Source organism: Cryptotermes secundus, unplaced genomic scaffold (genome assembly GCF_002891405.2).
Source record: "Cryptotermes secundus unplaced genomic scaffold, Csec_1.0 scaffold4, whole genome shotgun sequence".
NCBI lineage: Eukaryota > Metazoa > Arthropoda > Insecta > Blattodea > Kalotermitidae > Cryptotermes > Cryptotermes secundus.
Window position 1 is genome coordinate 307,706 of NW_019742439.1, and position 12,354 is coordinate 320,059.

Consider the following 12,354-nt stretch of genomic DNA (forward strand, 5'->3'; position numbering starts at 1 on the left):
GCTCACGGATGGCAATGATTGTGTCAGCCTTATGAGTCGGCCAGCTTTTACCCACAGGATTATTCCTGGTACTCATTTCTGTTAGAAGCTGAGGCGACCCCTGGGCCATAGTGCAGCTGGAAGGTTTAGGTCAGTTAAAAAAATCCAATGACCTTACTGGGAATTGAACCCATGACCTTCTGGCTGTTCCCTACTGAAATAATGAATAATAATAATGAAAATAATAAATCCTGGTCTAAAGAGAGTATGTTATATTAACATTAAAAATCACTGATGTCAGAAGACTGAAATGAAACCATGGTATCCAACTCACTATAGTACTTGCTTAAGAACATGACAATTCCTGAGATGATCAACAAATGTTCTGTTTATTATGGAATCAGAAGCTTCGTTACCATGTTCACAAGAGTTCACACAAATCAAGCTCATACAATCACGTTTTTCTTCAATATTCATTTTATATTATCTTCCTATATAGATCTTTGACCACTATTGCATTTCTCATCTCCTCCACACTTGCTTCAAAACCCATCTATCTCACTATCCTTGACATCACCCTAATAATATTTGATGGAAGTGTACATATTATGAAGCTCCTCACTGTGTTATTTTCTCCAGCCTCCTTTACTTCCTCTCCCTTAAGTCCAAATACTATCTTCAGAACATTTCTCTTGAACATCACCAATCTATGTCCTTCCCTTACAGTGAGAGATAAAGTTTCATACCAATAAAAAACAAGGGTTAAAATACAGATGACCATCTTAAACACATACATAATGGAACTCCTATTCAAATGTTTCTTGATTTAAAGTTTTCCCTTATTTTATATTCAATTTTGATGAACCCAAGCCAAAATCCTGGCAATTTAGTGTTAAAATACACTGCTCCTCCCTTAGGAATGTTAAAATGGGGGTTTCAATGTATGAGAACAATATTTTTCTTATCCATGGTATTCACAGAATAATTACCTTGCTGCTGTGGCATTTGGTTGGTGAATATTGCAGGTACACTAGACACAACTGGAAGTGATATAGATGTTGCCACCAACCCAGGAATAGCACCCTGCTGTTGGACAAACTCTACAAAACAAGCACATTTTAATTCTTACAGCTAATAAATATAAACTGCCATGTTAATTTTAATACAAATAATGTTTATCTCTCTTGCTTAATACATATTCCATTTAATCAATTTCAAGAGTGATCACTCTAAACATAATGTGCAGATGACTCTGGTTATATGAGAAGTTTGCATTCCTGAAAAATGCAACATATATATATATATATATATATATATATAAAAAAACATAAAACAGGAAATGCATTTAAACACTGAGCACTGTGCAGCAGGGGTAGGAAAAAATATAACTGAGTTATAATAGTGAGGTGAACCTTAGAAACTGCCAGTACAACTCACAGTGCGTGCACAGCAAAAGAGAGATGAGACGAGACATTGACGTTCTTCACGTCAACGAAGTCAAACCAAGGATATGTGAAAAGATGTCAGTGTTGTATGACTATGATAGTGGCTAGTAGCATGGTGGCTATTCCCATCTTATTTGAGGTTGTGTAGTGAATCAACCTTATTTAAGATTATTGTATATCAACAATATTCTCTGATGTGTTAAAATGTGTGTCTTACTATAACTGTGGACCCAAAAAAAATAAAAATTCCAGAGAAACACATCTCCACTTATAACATGAAGTCAAAAATATATAGCTTGTCATAAAATTTGATACAGAAACATTTTCAAGAACACACCCTTTATGTGACACTCAGCGTTCAAAGACGACAACCATTTCATTTGAAAACATGGTATCCACCAAAACTTGCAGTATTGAAACTTGCGCATTTCGAACGCGCATGTGCGTTTTTCAATGGGGCATAGCTTCAGCCGCAGATGTTCCCAGTAGTGAAAAGGAAGTTGTGTTGTGCAGTAGGTGTTGAAAATGGGTCTCTCGATGGAGATAAAAGTATTCATAGTTAAGTATTATTTCCACTCATACAGAAGTGGTTGTGAAGAGGGACCATGTTTGAAAAAGGTGACAGAACAATTCCAAGAGAGATTTAATAAGACGGCACGAAGTAACACAGTTATGCTGTCTATCGTTATGAAATTTCACCGTTCTGGTAGTGTACTGTGTCAATGAAAGGGGAAGTCTGGTCAACCAGTAACTGTAACCACTACATAGTACACGTGTGACGATATGCTGTGCCGTCTCAGCACACGGTATATTAGGCCCCTATTTCACTGAGGATGAGGAAGGCAATGTTCTTACAGTCACCCAAGAATGCTATAGGGACATGCTGATCGGACCATGTCTTCAGGATCTGAGAAGGTTCGGTCGTGCAAGGGGCCTTCGTCTTGTCATTTCAGTACTGTATATTTTTGGTGCATAATTGTCAGGGATACATTAATTTTCCTGGTTCTAATCCGTACCTCCTATGAAAAGCTCAACCTTCCCTGGAATAACGTCTTGCATACTTCAATTGTTACAGTCACACAGTAAGTTAAGAATGCGCATATACATTATACAGTGCCAGGAATTTTCACTTAAACTAATAAATGATGAAGCTACCCTCTGAATACCTTGTGGCTGTAGAGTCTGATGATGCTGTAAAGTCACTAATCCAGGCTGACCCAAACTGCCTACACTCACGGTCTGGAACTGAGCTGGAAGCATAAAAGAATCAACATATTATTCAGGGTAGAAGACCCTTCTACTCTGAAGATGGAGACACCACATTCCTTCAAAAACCTGAAAACTCTATATCAGACTGCACTGTGTCACATCTCTAAAAGACAGTGATCTTTAAACAAGACATATTTTATGCCTGAAATAATTTAACATATCCACATAACGTCTGTACAATGAAAATTCTGCTGTATCTTCATTTTTACTTTACTTTACTTAATCCATTCCTCTTATACCTTATGGTGTTGAGGTTGTTCTCTCATTTTCACCATTTACAGACAGTAGGACTGCCTGGCCAAGTTATCAACTTGTCGCAAGGCCTCTACCTAAACACAGAATAAACACATACACATACCAAACATCCATGCCTTGTGTGGGATTCGAACCCACGATCCTGGCTTCTGAGTGAGTGAAGAGAGTACATGCCTTTGGCTACTCGGCTAATGTCACCGGCCTGCATCTTCATAACTTTCCAAAATCAATCTTCAAATTTGTAACCTGTCAATGCATATCAAATAACTGCAATATCCTTGCAGGTTATACTGCTACTGATAAAGACACCTGCAAATATGGTAGTGAAAGGGAGAATTATTGTTTTTACTGTGATGAGAATTTACATTGTGGCCTTCCATGTTACAACACTGTGAAGTTTTGTGGGTAGTTACTAACATTCTGGTGCTAAAATTTCAGAGTAACCTAAATATGCAGACGGCAGGTTCCTCCGAAATGTTGATAAGCACCTATAAGCTACAAAGTGTCATCATTCAGGTCACACTCTAAATGGTAACGAAGTTTTGAAGGCAATTAATAGATATTATACCCTAACGAATAATTTCTCATACAGAAACATTTATTTTTACATTTTAATGAAATCTATATAATATGAACTTCCTTTCAGTAACAAAAAAAAGTTTCTTTCACTACTGAAGAATGTCCATGTGGTATACTAACCTTGCTGCAGGGCAAGATTGTTTATTTGATGATTCTGATGATGATGCTGCTGCTGCTGTTGTTGTTGTTGCTGTTGCTGTTGCTGCTGCTGGTGTTGCTGCTGCTGCTGTTGTTGGAACTGAGCAAATTCTTGTTGCATTGTCTCTATCAAGTTAATAGCCAACTGCTGCGCAGCCTGGAGGCCTTCAAATTTTGAATGCCTGGAACATTACATACATACAAACATTCATTCATTCATTCATTCATTCATTCACTCATTCTTAGAGGGGGTGGGTTTTCCCATGCACAGCGACCAGTAGTTGATCTATTGTGCATCCCCCTTTTAATTTCTACTGTCGCTATACCCTACCAGTACTGGTGTTTGCTATCAGCCCCATTCTGCCTGCTAGGTTTTGCCCTCTTCTGGCAGTGGTATCTGATAATTAGTCCCATTCCGGCAGCGAGGTCGGCCTTCTTCTGGCAGCGGTACCTGATACTTTCCCCTATCTACCGGAGGCATTGGAAACTACTTGGGCAGGAAACTTTTGGCCTAATTTTGCTCAGAGGTCTCCTAGAGACACGAGGTTCTTTTACGTGCCGTAAATCTACGACATGGGACCTACGGCTTAAAGTCCCTCCTGGAGGACTTGTTCCCTGAATTTTTCCGCCCTCAAGAATTCCACGACCTCCGCTGGGTTTGAACTCACGTACCTTGAGTCATGAGGTGGGAATGTTATCCCTAGACTACAGAGGCCACTACATACATACAAACATTGATGTTAATTCTGTTCTTGGACTGTTACATCATGTGGATGTAGGTTATACTGCAGACCTTTCAGAGGCACATACTGCCTCCATCTTCAGGGTGTAAATACCCCAAATGGAATAAATATCAATAATGAAGCACTATGACAAAATCCAGTGACCTTGTTCAGACTAAACATAATAAACCACCATAAGAGCCCTTCAACTGTAGGTACATTCATCCTATCTCAGGACCAAAGCTTACATGCCTAACTTCAACAATTCACTATTAAACTAAAGGCTCAACTGTAGAGGTCAAAGTTTTCCATTCACAAAAGCTACCATATTTTTCAAAGTTCTATTGGCACATAACACCTGATGGTCCCATGCTAGTTCGCTAATAGTGCATGCCACGCCATAGCTCAAGCTGTTAGTCGCTGGCTTCCCACAACGGCGGCCCGGGTTCGATCCCGGGTCTGGTCAAGTGGGATTTGTGGTGGACAAAGTGGCGCTGAGGCGGGTTTTCTCCAAGTGCTTTGGTTTCACATGTTAATCTTAATTCCACCAAATTCTCCATCATTATAATCACATGGGGCAGGACACAATAGGTCAATCAGTGGCCGCCATGCCGAATGGACCCAGTTGGACTCCACCCACCACTAAGAGAATTTAAAAAAAAGAAAAGATAATAGTGAGGTCAGTGCTGCTTAAACTTCAAACAAGTCTCAATGGCCACCATGCTTTCACTGTTCATGGTAAAATTTAAAAAGAACAAAGGAGGGACCATCATTAGTGGCATGACATTCACACTGTATCTGATGAAAATCTGTCTAATAGTTCAAGTTCCTATGGACAGATATTCATGTAAGATGTACCCATCCTGTGGGCTAAAAGAAAGACTTCTTTTCTACACACACAAGCTTGTTATCATTGGGTTTACTGTGTTACGTTTCATGACATGGAACTAAATCCTTATTAATCAGTACATAAAATGTAAAGTCCTTATGCTTAACTAATTAAGCATTATGCCACGCGGACATATGGGGAGTGGATGTAAAGAGCCACATTTTCTTGATCTCAGCACTAATTGGAGGTGATTGGTCAGCTTCACGCCCCGACCGCTTTACCCCCGGGGAAAAAGACCCTGGTACCCATTGGACAGGTTGGGTGGACCCTAGAACTGGTCTGGACGATGTGGAGAAGAGAAAATTCTTGACCCTATCAGGACTAGAACTCTGATCCCTTGGTTGTCCAGTATGTAGATAGTCGCTATACTGTCTACACTATCCCAGCTCAGTACATACTCCACACAAAGATGGAGAGGCTCCATGGATTCTGCTCCTGTTGTAGGTTCTATGAAACCAGATCCTTTGCCCCGTAATGTGACCATTGCTCCTGTTTCATTGCGAATGTAGTGAAGATTAGCTCCTCCCTGCCCAATCAACTTATTTCGCAAATCAAATGTTGGTGGAGCATGCTCAAGACCAATCAAAACTTTCTCCTGTAAATGAGAAGAAAATATACAGTTAACAGTTATTAAAGATCTGAGGTACTCACAATTGAGACTAAGATTACTCTCTTCTGGAATGAGATGCTATGTAATCTGGTACATCATTACCAGCAAATTACTCTTCTGCCTTGAAGCAGAGTGTTCAACCAAAATGTTTGTAACAAAGCAACTAAATTGCATAGCATTATATTTCAGAAGACAGTAACTGATTTGTATTTAATGAATTTTAAGTTTTTAAATTTGGAATTGATCATGTCAATTTGTAAGATGCAACACATAACATAAAATAAATTATTTGAAGAGAAATGCTTGAAATGATTATGTGATCATAGTTTACAAACTGTCCTTACAACGGAAGGCATCGTGGCATGAATACTCATTAATGGTGGTGGCATATTTTGCTGAGGTGGTCCCATTTTGAATTTGCTCTGGCGACCAAGTGGTGGAAGCTGGTCCATCTGATGTTGCTGTATGATCTCCTCTATTTTCTGGACTGCCACTGCAAAGTAACCGAGAGGTTACTTAGCGTACATCCTGGAGCAATATCACTGGTATTACGAGATATCAGATAGCACATGTCATACTTCAGCCACCAACAACAGTTAAAACAAAATGAACAGCTTTGGTATAACAAATGAGAAGTAACACAAAAGCAGCATGTATGATGTTACCAATACCATCAGACAAAATTAATAATCAAATTAAAAGTTTATAAATCAACATGTTAGAAATTCTCCCTTATGACACGAAGATATTAGCAGTACACAAGACTCACATATACCACTCCCATAACAACTAGGAGTAGACAAAACAGAAGAGAAAATGTTACAACTACAAATTTCCAGTATTACTGGAATATTATGGCCAAAGTTGGTGTGATACGCTACTGGAATCTTATGGCCAAAGTTGGTGAGTAAGCCCTTCTGTAATATACACACATACACGAGTGGAACAATGACAAAACTAATATTACTATAATGTCAATAACATGGAGTTTATGGGTCAAATCAGAAAGTTAATACCAAAATTCTGAGTCTACTGAAGTGACAGTTGCAGAGTTGCTCTATGTGAGCAGTTGCATTAGAGTCACTATGGTAAACCTAATTTTACAATTCAATATATTTGTCATCAGTCCCATCCATGCATGTACACTCTAGCCTCCTGTAATTTCATTTTATATGCATTTGCCTCCATTAGTTACAATTACTGAGTTCAAATGAAAACGATTTACTAGAAAAAATATTACTGCTGAAATGAAGAGTGGAATATTACAAGCAGTAAGCACATTGTAGGACCATAATTAGGAATTCCATATTTATGACGTATTTAATTTATTTACATTTAAGTTTTATATAAACTTGGATCTCCTTAAAATAAAAGATCTTTTCTTCTTAAAGTATCTCTCTGTGAATCAATATCATTAACTCTGAAAGCAATATAAGGTTTAGTACATAGTTGAGTAATGGCTGAAGTTGTAATACTGTCCCTTGCTAGTACCCCATTCAATCACACGTGGATACATGGATACATGGAGAATGCAGATCATTTCAACATTTATAAAAGAATCCAGAAATAACATCACCATTTTTTCTTACAATCAATGGCTTGCTTGGTGGCTGCCTGAATATGAAGATACAATGGCCTCTCGCCCGGATTCCTAGTACGCTCCTCCTGGTTCAGATACCGACCACGTGTTGACACGGCAGCACCTACCAAAAGATCTCATGATGAGTAAAGACACAACATATCACTGTTTAATTCACACTATGTAATTGATGCACCTTCATTAGGCTTTGTGAAATTGTGGGAAAAATAAACCCCAGTGCATTTCAAGTATTACATTCCTGCAGAAAAGACATCAAATTCATTGACGTTCAGCAAGAATTGTTCTCTGTTGTTACGGCATACAGCAGGTATGAACTAGGAAGTCAGGCCATGCAAATATGAGAGAGACAATGAGCCATGCCAAAGAAGTGAGACGAGAATGATAAGAAGCCTGAGTTAAACATGACAACCACCCCCCCCCCACCAAAAAACTGGGAAGTGCTCCATAATGAAGTACACAGAATTCCCAATCACGATCTTAGCATTTTAATAAGCTTCTTTACAACATGCAAAATTTCTCATATTTTATGGTCTTATGCAAAGTAGGCTCTGTATTCAGTTACCAAGTGACTAACATTGTTATGCAAAGATCTGTCCTATAAATTTCACCAAAATTTAATGGTCTATGAAGTGCATAAAAGTCCATTTTTGGTCTTAAGTAAAATGGACTTTATCATGGGTCAGTATGGCTGAAAATGGGGCCGCACCATAGCTCAAGCAGTTAGTCACTGACTTGCCACCACGGCTGCCTGGGTTCGGTCAAGTGGGATTTGTGGTGGACAAAGTGGCACTGGGGCGGGTTTTCTCCTAGTACTTCGGTTTCCCCTGCCAACTTTCATTCCACCAAGTTCTCCATCATCATACTCGCCTGAGGCAGGCTACAATAGGCCAATCAATGGGCGCCATGCCGAGTGGACCCAGTTGGACTCAACCCCCCACTAAGCGAAATGGCTGATAATCGGAATTTGTTGCCAACTTTTACTGAAGGTTTCCAATATCAAATTTAAAAAACAATCTGTCCAATGGTTACATGCTGATGCTAGGACACGGACTGATGAATGATCAGGCAAGATTTCTCCATACAAGACTTTCTTTTTACTTTGCAAAGAATGCCTAAAATGTAAAGTATCTTTCACTAGAAATAACTTATGGATGTCTGAACATAATAAATATTGTATTTAGAATTAACTGTTATGTACCTGAGAACTGATTTATCTCCTCTTGTGTATGCCCTTTAGTAAGCAGATTGCGTGCAGCTATTGGGGCCTCGTTAATTTCGTATTCTGATGTAAATAGATCTGATGAGGTCCGAAAACTATTTCCTACCTGCACACAAATTTATAAATTAACATCCTCTCTACCAAGTAATGATGAGAAAAACTTAAAAAATGTAATTAAATGAACATAATGTTATTGGAATTTATTTACCTTTATGATCTGTGGGGCAGGTTGTTTTAGTTTTCCTTTTGCAATAAGTACAGCATTCACTTTGGCTGCAGCCTCACAAGCAGCTTCTAAGCTACTTCTGCTGAACATATCCCTAAATAAAAAAGTTAAATTTAAAATGCATTTCACCATGTGAACATACTATTGTAACATGTTTTGCTACTGAAGACGCAGTTCAGATTATTAACTTGTTTATTTAACAACCTACAAGTCATAACTACAAATACTTGTAACACATTTGCGTGTTTACACAATTTATACATCCTACACAATAATCTGTTCACTCTATCTTCACTAGTCTTCACTCATTCACAGTACGATATGGGAGCTATACCAGTGTCACTGTATTACACACTCCCAATAACTTCTCACACTATCACCTCTAATCACACGTTCCGGTATTCTTCACATTCACGATTTACTCGCTACAACTGAACTCGGCGACTGCTACAATTCAACTGACACCTTAGGGAGTGCAGTTCTCTTATAAACCCTCAGCCAGACAATGGAAAATGCGCCTCGCTCATCACTCTAGCAACCCCCAGACAGGACTGAACAGATTCTAACCTGAACAGGAGGGAGGGTAGAGGTTGTGGCTTCACTCTCTCAAGGTCACACAGCTGCTGCACAGTGTGGCTTCTTTACACACAAATCCGTCCCGGTCATATTTGAACCACTTTGTACTAATACGTTAAAATATTTATAAGAAAATATACAGAAAACATATTGTAATAGTGGCTTCTAATTCCATTGATATCTTTCTGATGATGGTCTATATGACTGAAACATGTTAAGGATGAAATACTGAAAAGGAGGGGGAAAAAATACTTCATCAGTCACACTGGACAGAATTAACTAACCTTTTATAATATTTTTAGTGTGATGGACCAGGATGAAACAAAAAATATACCCAGATTACAGCAGATACTGGAAATGCATTCTATCATAGTCAACAGACTCTTCAAGCATAGCACTCGGGAGGGGCTAACTGAAATGACCAAGCTCTCACTGAAGAGAAAATGCATAATATTGGTGCTAGGCTAGAACTTTCTCCTCAAAAATCTTTCAGATGTCTTGCACAGGAAAGTTCTTTCTGAAAAAGAACTTTAATGGGTGAATATGGGGGTACATATGAGAGGGCACTTCCAGCACCTTCTTGAACCTGGTACAGTTTCTTTTGTAATGTGCTATGGTATATGGTACCATATGATACCATATGGTATATGGTATCTTATTGTGGGGTAGGGATGGGGAAAGTAAAAGCATTTTTAAATTGCAAATGTGGGTTCTTCGAGTGATTAGTGGTATTAGCAGTCACACGTCATGTAGACAAATTTTTAAAGATTACAGTGTTTTAACATTGCCTTCTCTGTATATATTGGAGGTGACATGCTTTATCAAAAAATACAAGGCTTTTATGGCAATAAATTCGGACATTCATAATTATAACACACTAAGAAAATTAAATCTTCACATACAGGACTGTAATACAGTTCTTTTTAAGAGTGTGATAAATATGGGAATTAGTTTGTATAATAAGGTCCCCGATCAAATGAAACAAAGGGAAAATTTTAAGTTTAAGGTCTTTCATTCTGGTCCGTCACACTAACCAATTAACAATCAAGTTCCTTCCGTCAAATGTGACACTTTTTTAAGTTTTCCACCTCGTCACCACCTGCCTTACATGTTTCGGCTCACCACGGAGCCATCATCAGAGGCATTTATAGTAGAAAAAGAAATCACCAACACACAAAACTTCACTTTGTCCAAGATAGCCACGTTCCAGTTAATTAAAATAATTACAAATAGTTAAAATTACCCAGAGTATCGGTTCACTAAAAGTTTTTCACACACCACAGTAGCTTTCTTATTTGTTCGTCGTTACTTCTGTAAAATTATGTTTCATTATTTGAAGGTAGAAGCATCACAACACACAGACAAGCAACATCAACTACCGACAGACAACACACGTCAACAACATCCCGAAGCAAAAAGATTGGGCCAAGCGGGAAAGAATTCTAGGGATTTTAAGAATTCTTACTTCAAATAACGAAACATAATTTTACAGAATTAACGACGAATCAAATAAGAAAGCTACTGTGGTGTGTGAAAAACTTTTAGTGAACCGACACTCTGGGTAATTTTAACTATTTGTAATTATTTTAATTAACTGGAACGTGGCTATCTTGGACAAAGTGAAGTTTTGTGTGTTGGTGATTTCTTTTTCTACTATAAATGCCTCTGATGATGGCTCCGTGGTGAGCCGAAACATGTAAGGCAGGTGGTGACGAGGTGGAAAACTTAAAAAAGTGTCACATTTGACAGAAGGAACTTGATTGAAAATTTTAACCTATTTAAAAAGGAATTAAAATCTTTTTTGCTGAAACATTCCTTTTATTCTGTAGATGAATTTATGTCTTTTGATTTTTCAAGTGTGTAAATGTAATATATAGCTGATTAATTTGTTGTATTTGTGTAAAGAGACTGAAATTAATGGTAACTAGATTTAGATATTATACAGACGACAAACCCCCTATTAGGGTGGTACAGTGTATACTGTAAAGATGTGCACGAGAATTAGATGTAAAACTGACAATTTCCTTATCCAAATGGTTGTAATACCTGTATGTATGGATTGTTGAACGATAATAAATGATAATGATAATGATAAAAAATATCCCGGATTTGGGCTCCTTCAGTAACTAATCAGACGCTGTCATCTGCAAATACTTTCAATTGCAGGCATGTTTTATATATAGACTACGGCTTTAATCCTAAAGCAGTGCATTGTTATTTACCATTAGCGTCATTAGTATGGGCTTTTAATTATTTACACTTTAAACGCTTCCAAGTCAACAATTACAGCACAGGATGTACACCATGTATCAACAAAGAATATTAATTCATTAATTACACTCACCATCGACAAATTATTTGAAAACCTCTTCCATAAAAAAATAATGACTTCTATATTTCTGAGGGTTTATAAAGGGTTCGGTTCAAGCAACTGTTACTACTTAAACTCTAGTGTAAGTGTTTCCAAATATTACCACAGTAAGGATTCTGTGCTTCAAAATTAGAAAATCCATTTACCAATAAAACTTCCGTAGCCATTTTCCATACTAACATTCACGAATCAATCAGGATCGCCAATGTTATACCATATACAGACAAACATTATCACACGTAGTAAAATGTCCTTACTGACACTAAAACACTGAATTTAGGAAATAATGCAAAACAGTCTATTTATTTCCAGAGAAAAGACTTATATTAAACATCACTGTTACGGCTCAAGATTAAGTTAAATTAATTAACCTGAAATTCTTCCAAAAAAAGGCATATCGCTACACTCGAGTAGCCCCGTAGTCACACTTTCTCGAATTCAGTTGTTTCACAATATTCACACACGTTCATGCCAGT

General features: G+C 37.8%; 1 protein-coding gene across 7 annotated transcripts in view; it reads right to left on the reverse strand.

Annotated features, from left to right (window-relative positions):
* The window catches only part of LOC111873054 (putative uncharacterized protein DDB_G0271606), a 34,170-nt gene extending 21,854 nt beyond the window's left edge, over positions 1-12,316 (reverse strand). For 2 of the 7 annotated variants that reach the window (XR_002844344.2, XR_002844343.2), the window contains exons 1-9: positions 11,852-12,233; positions 8,914-9,025; positions 8,685-8,811; positions 7,476-7,589; positions 6,231-6,379; positions 5,675-5,871; positions 3,648-3,847; positions 2,591-2,674; positions 969-1,079 (exon numbers count right to left, since the gene is read on the reverse strand). Coding sequence is in view for 5 of the 7 variants with exons in the window: in XM_023867428.2 (XP_023723196.1) it covers positions 969-1,079; positions 2,591-2,674; positions 3,648-3,847; positions 5,675-5,871; positions 6,231-6,379; positions 7,476-7,589; positions 8,685-8,811; positions 8,914-9,021 (1,090 nt within the window). In the remaining 2 variants the exon portion in view is untranslated. The other 5 variants (XM_023867429.2, XM_023867426.2, XM_023867428.2 and 2 more) reach the window with 4 other exon arrangements.
* Between the last annotated feature and the right edge of the window lie 38 nt (positions 12,317-12,354).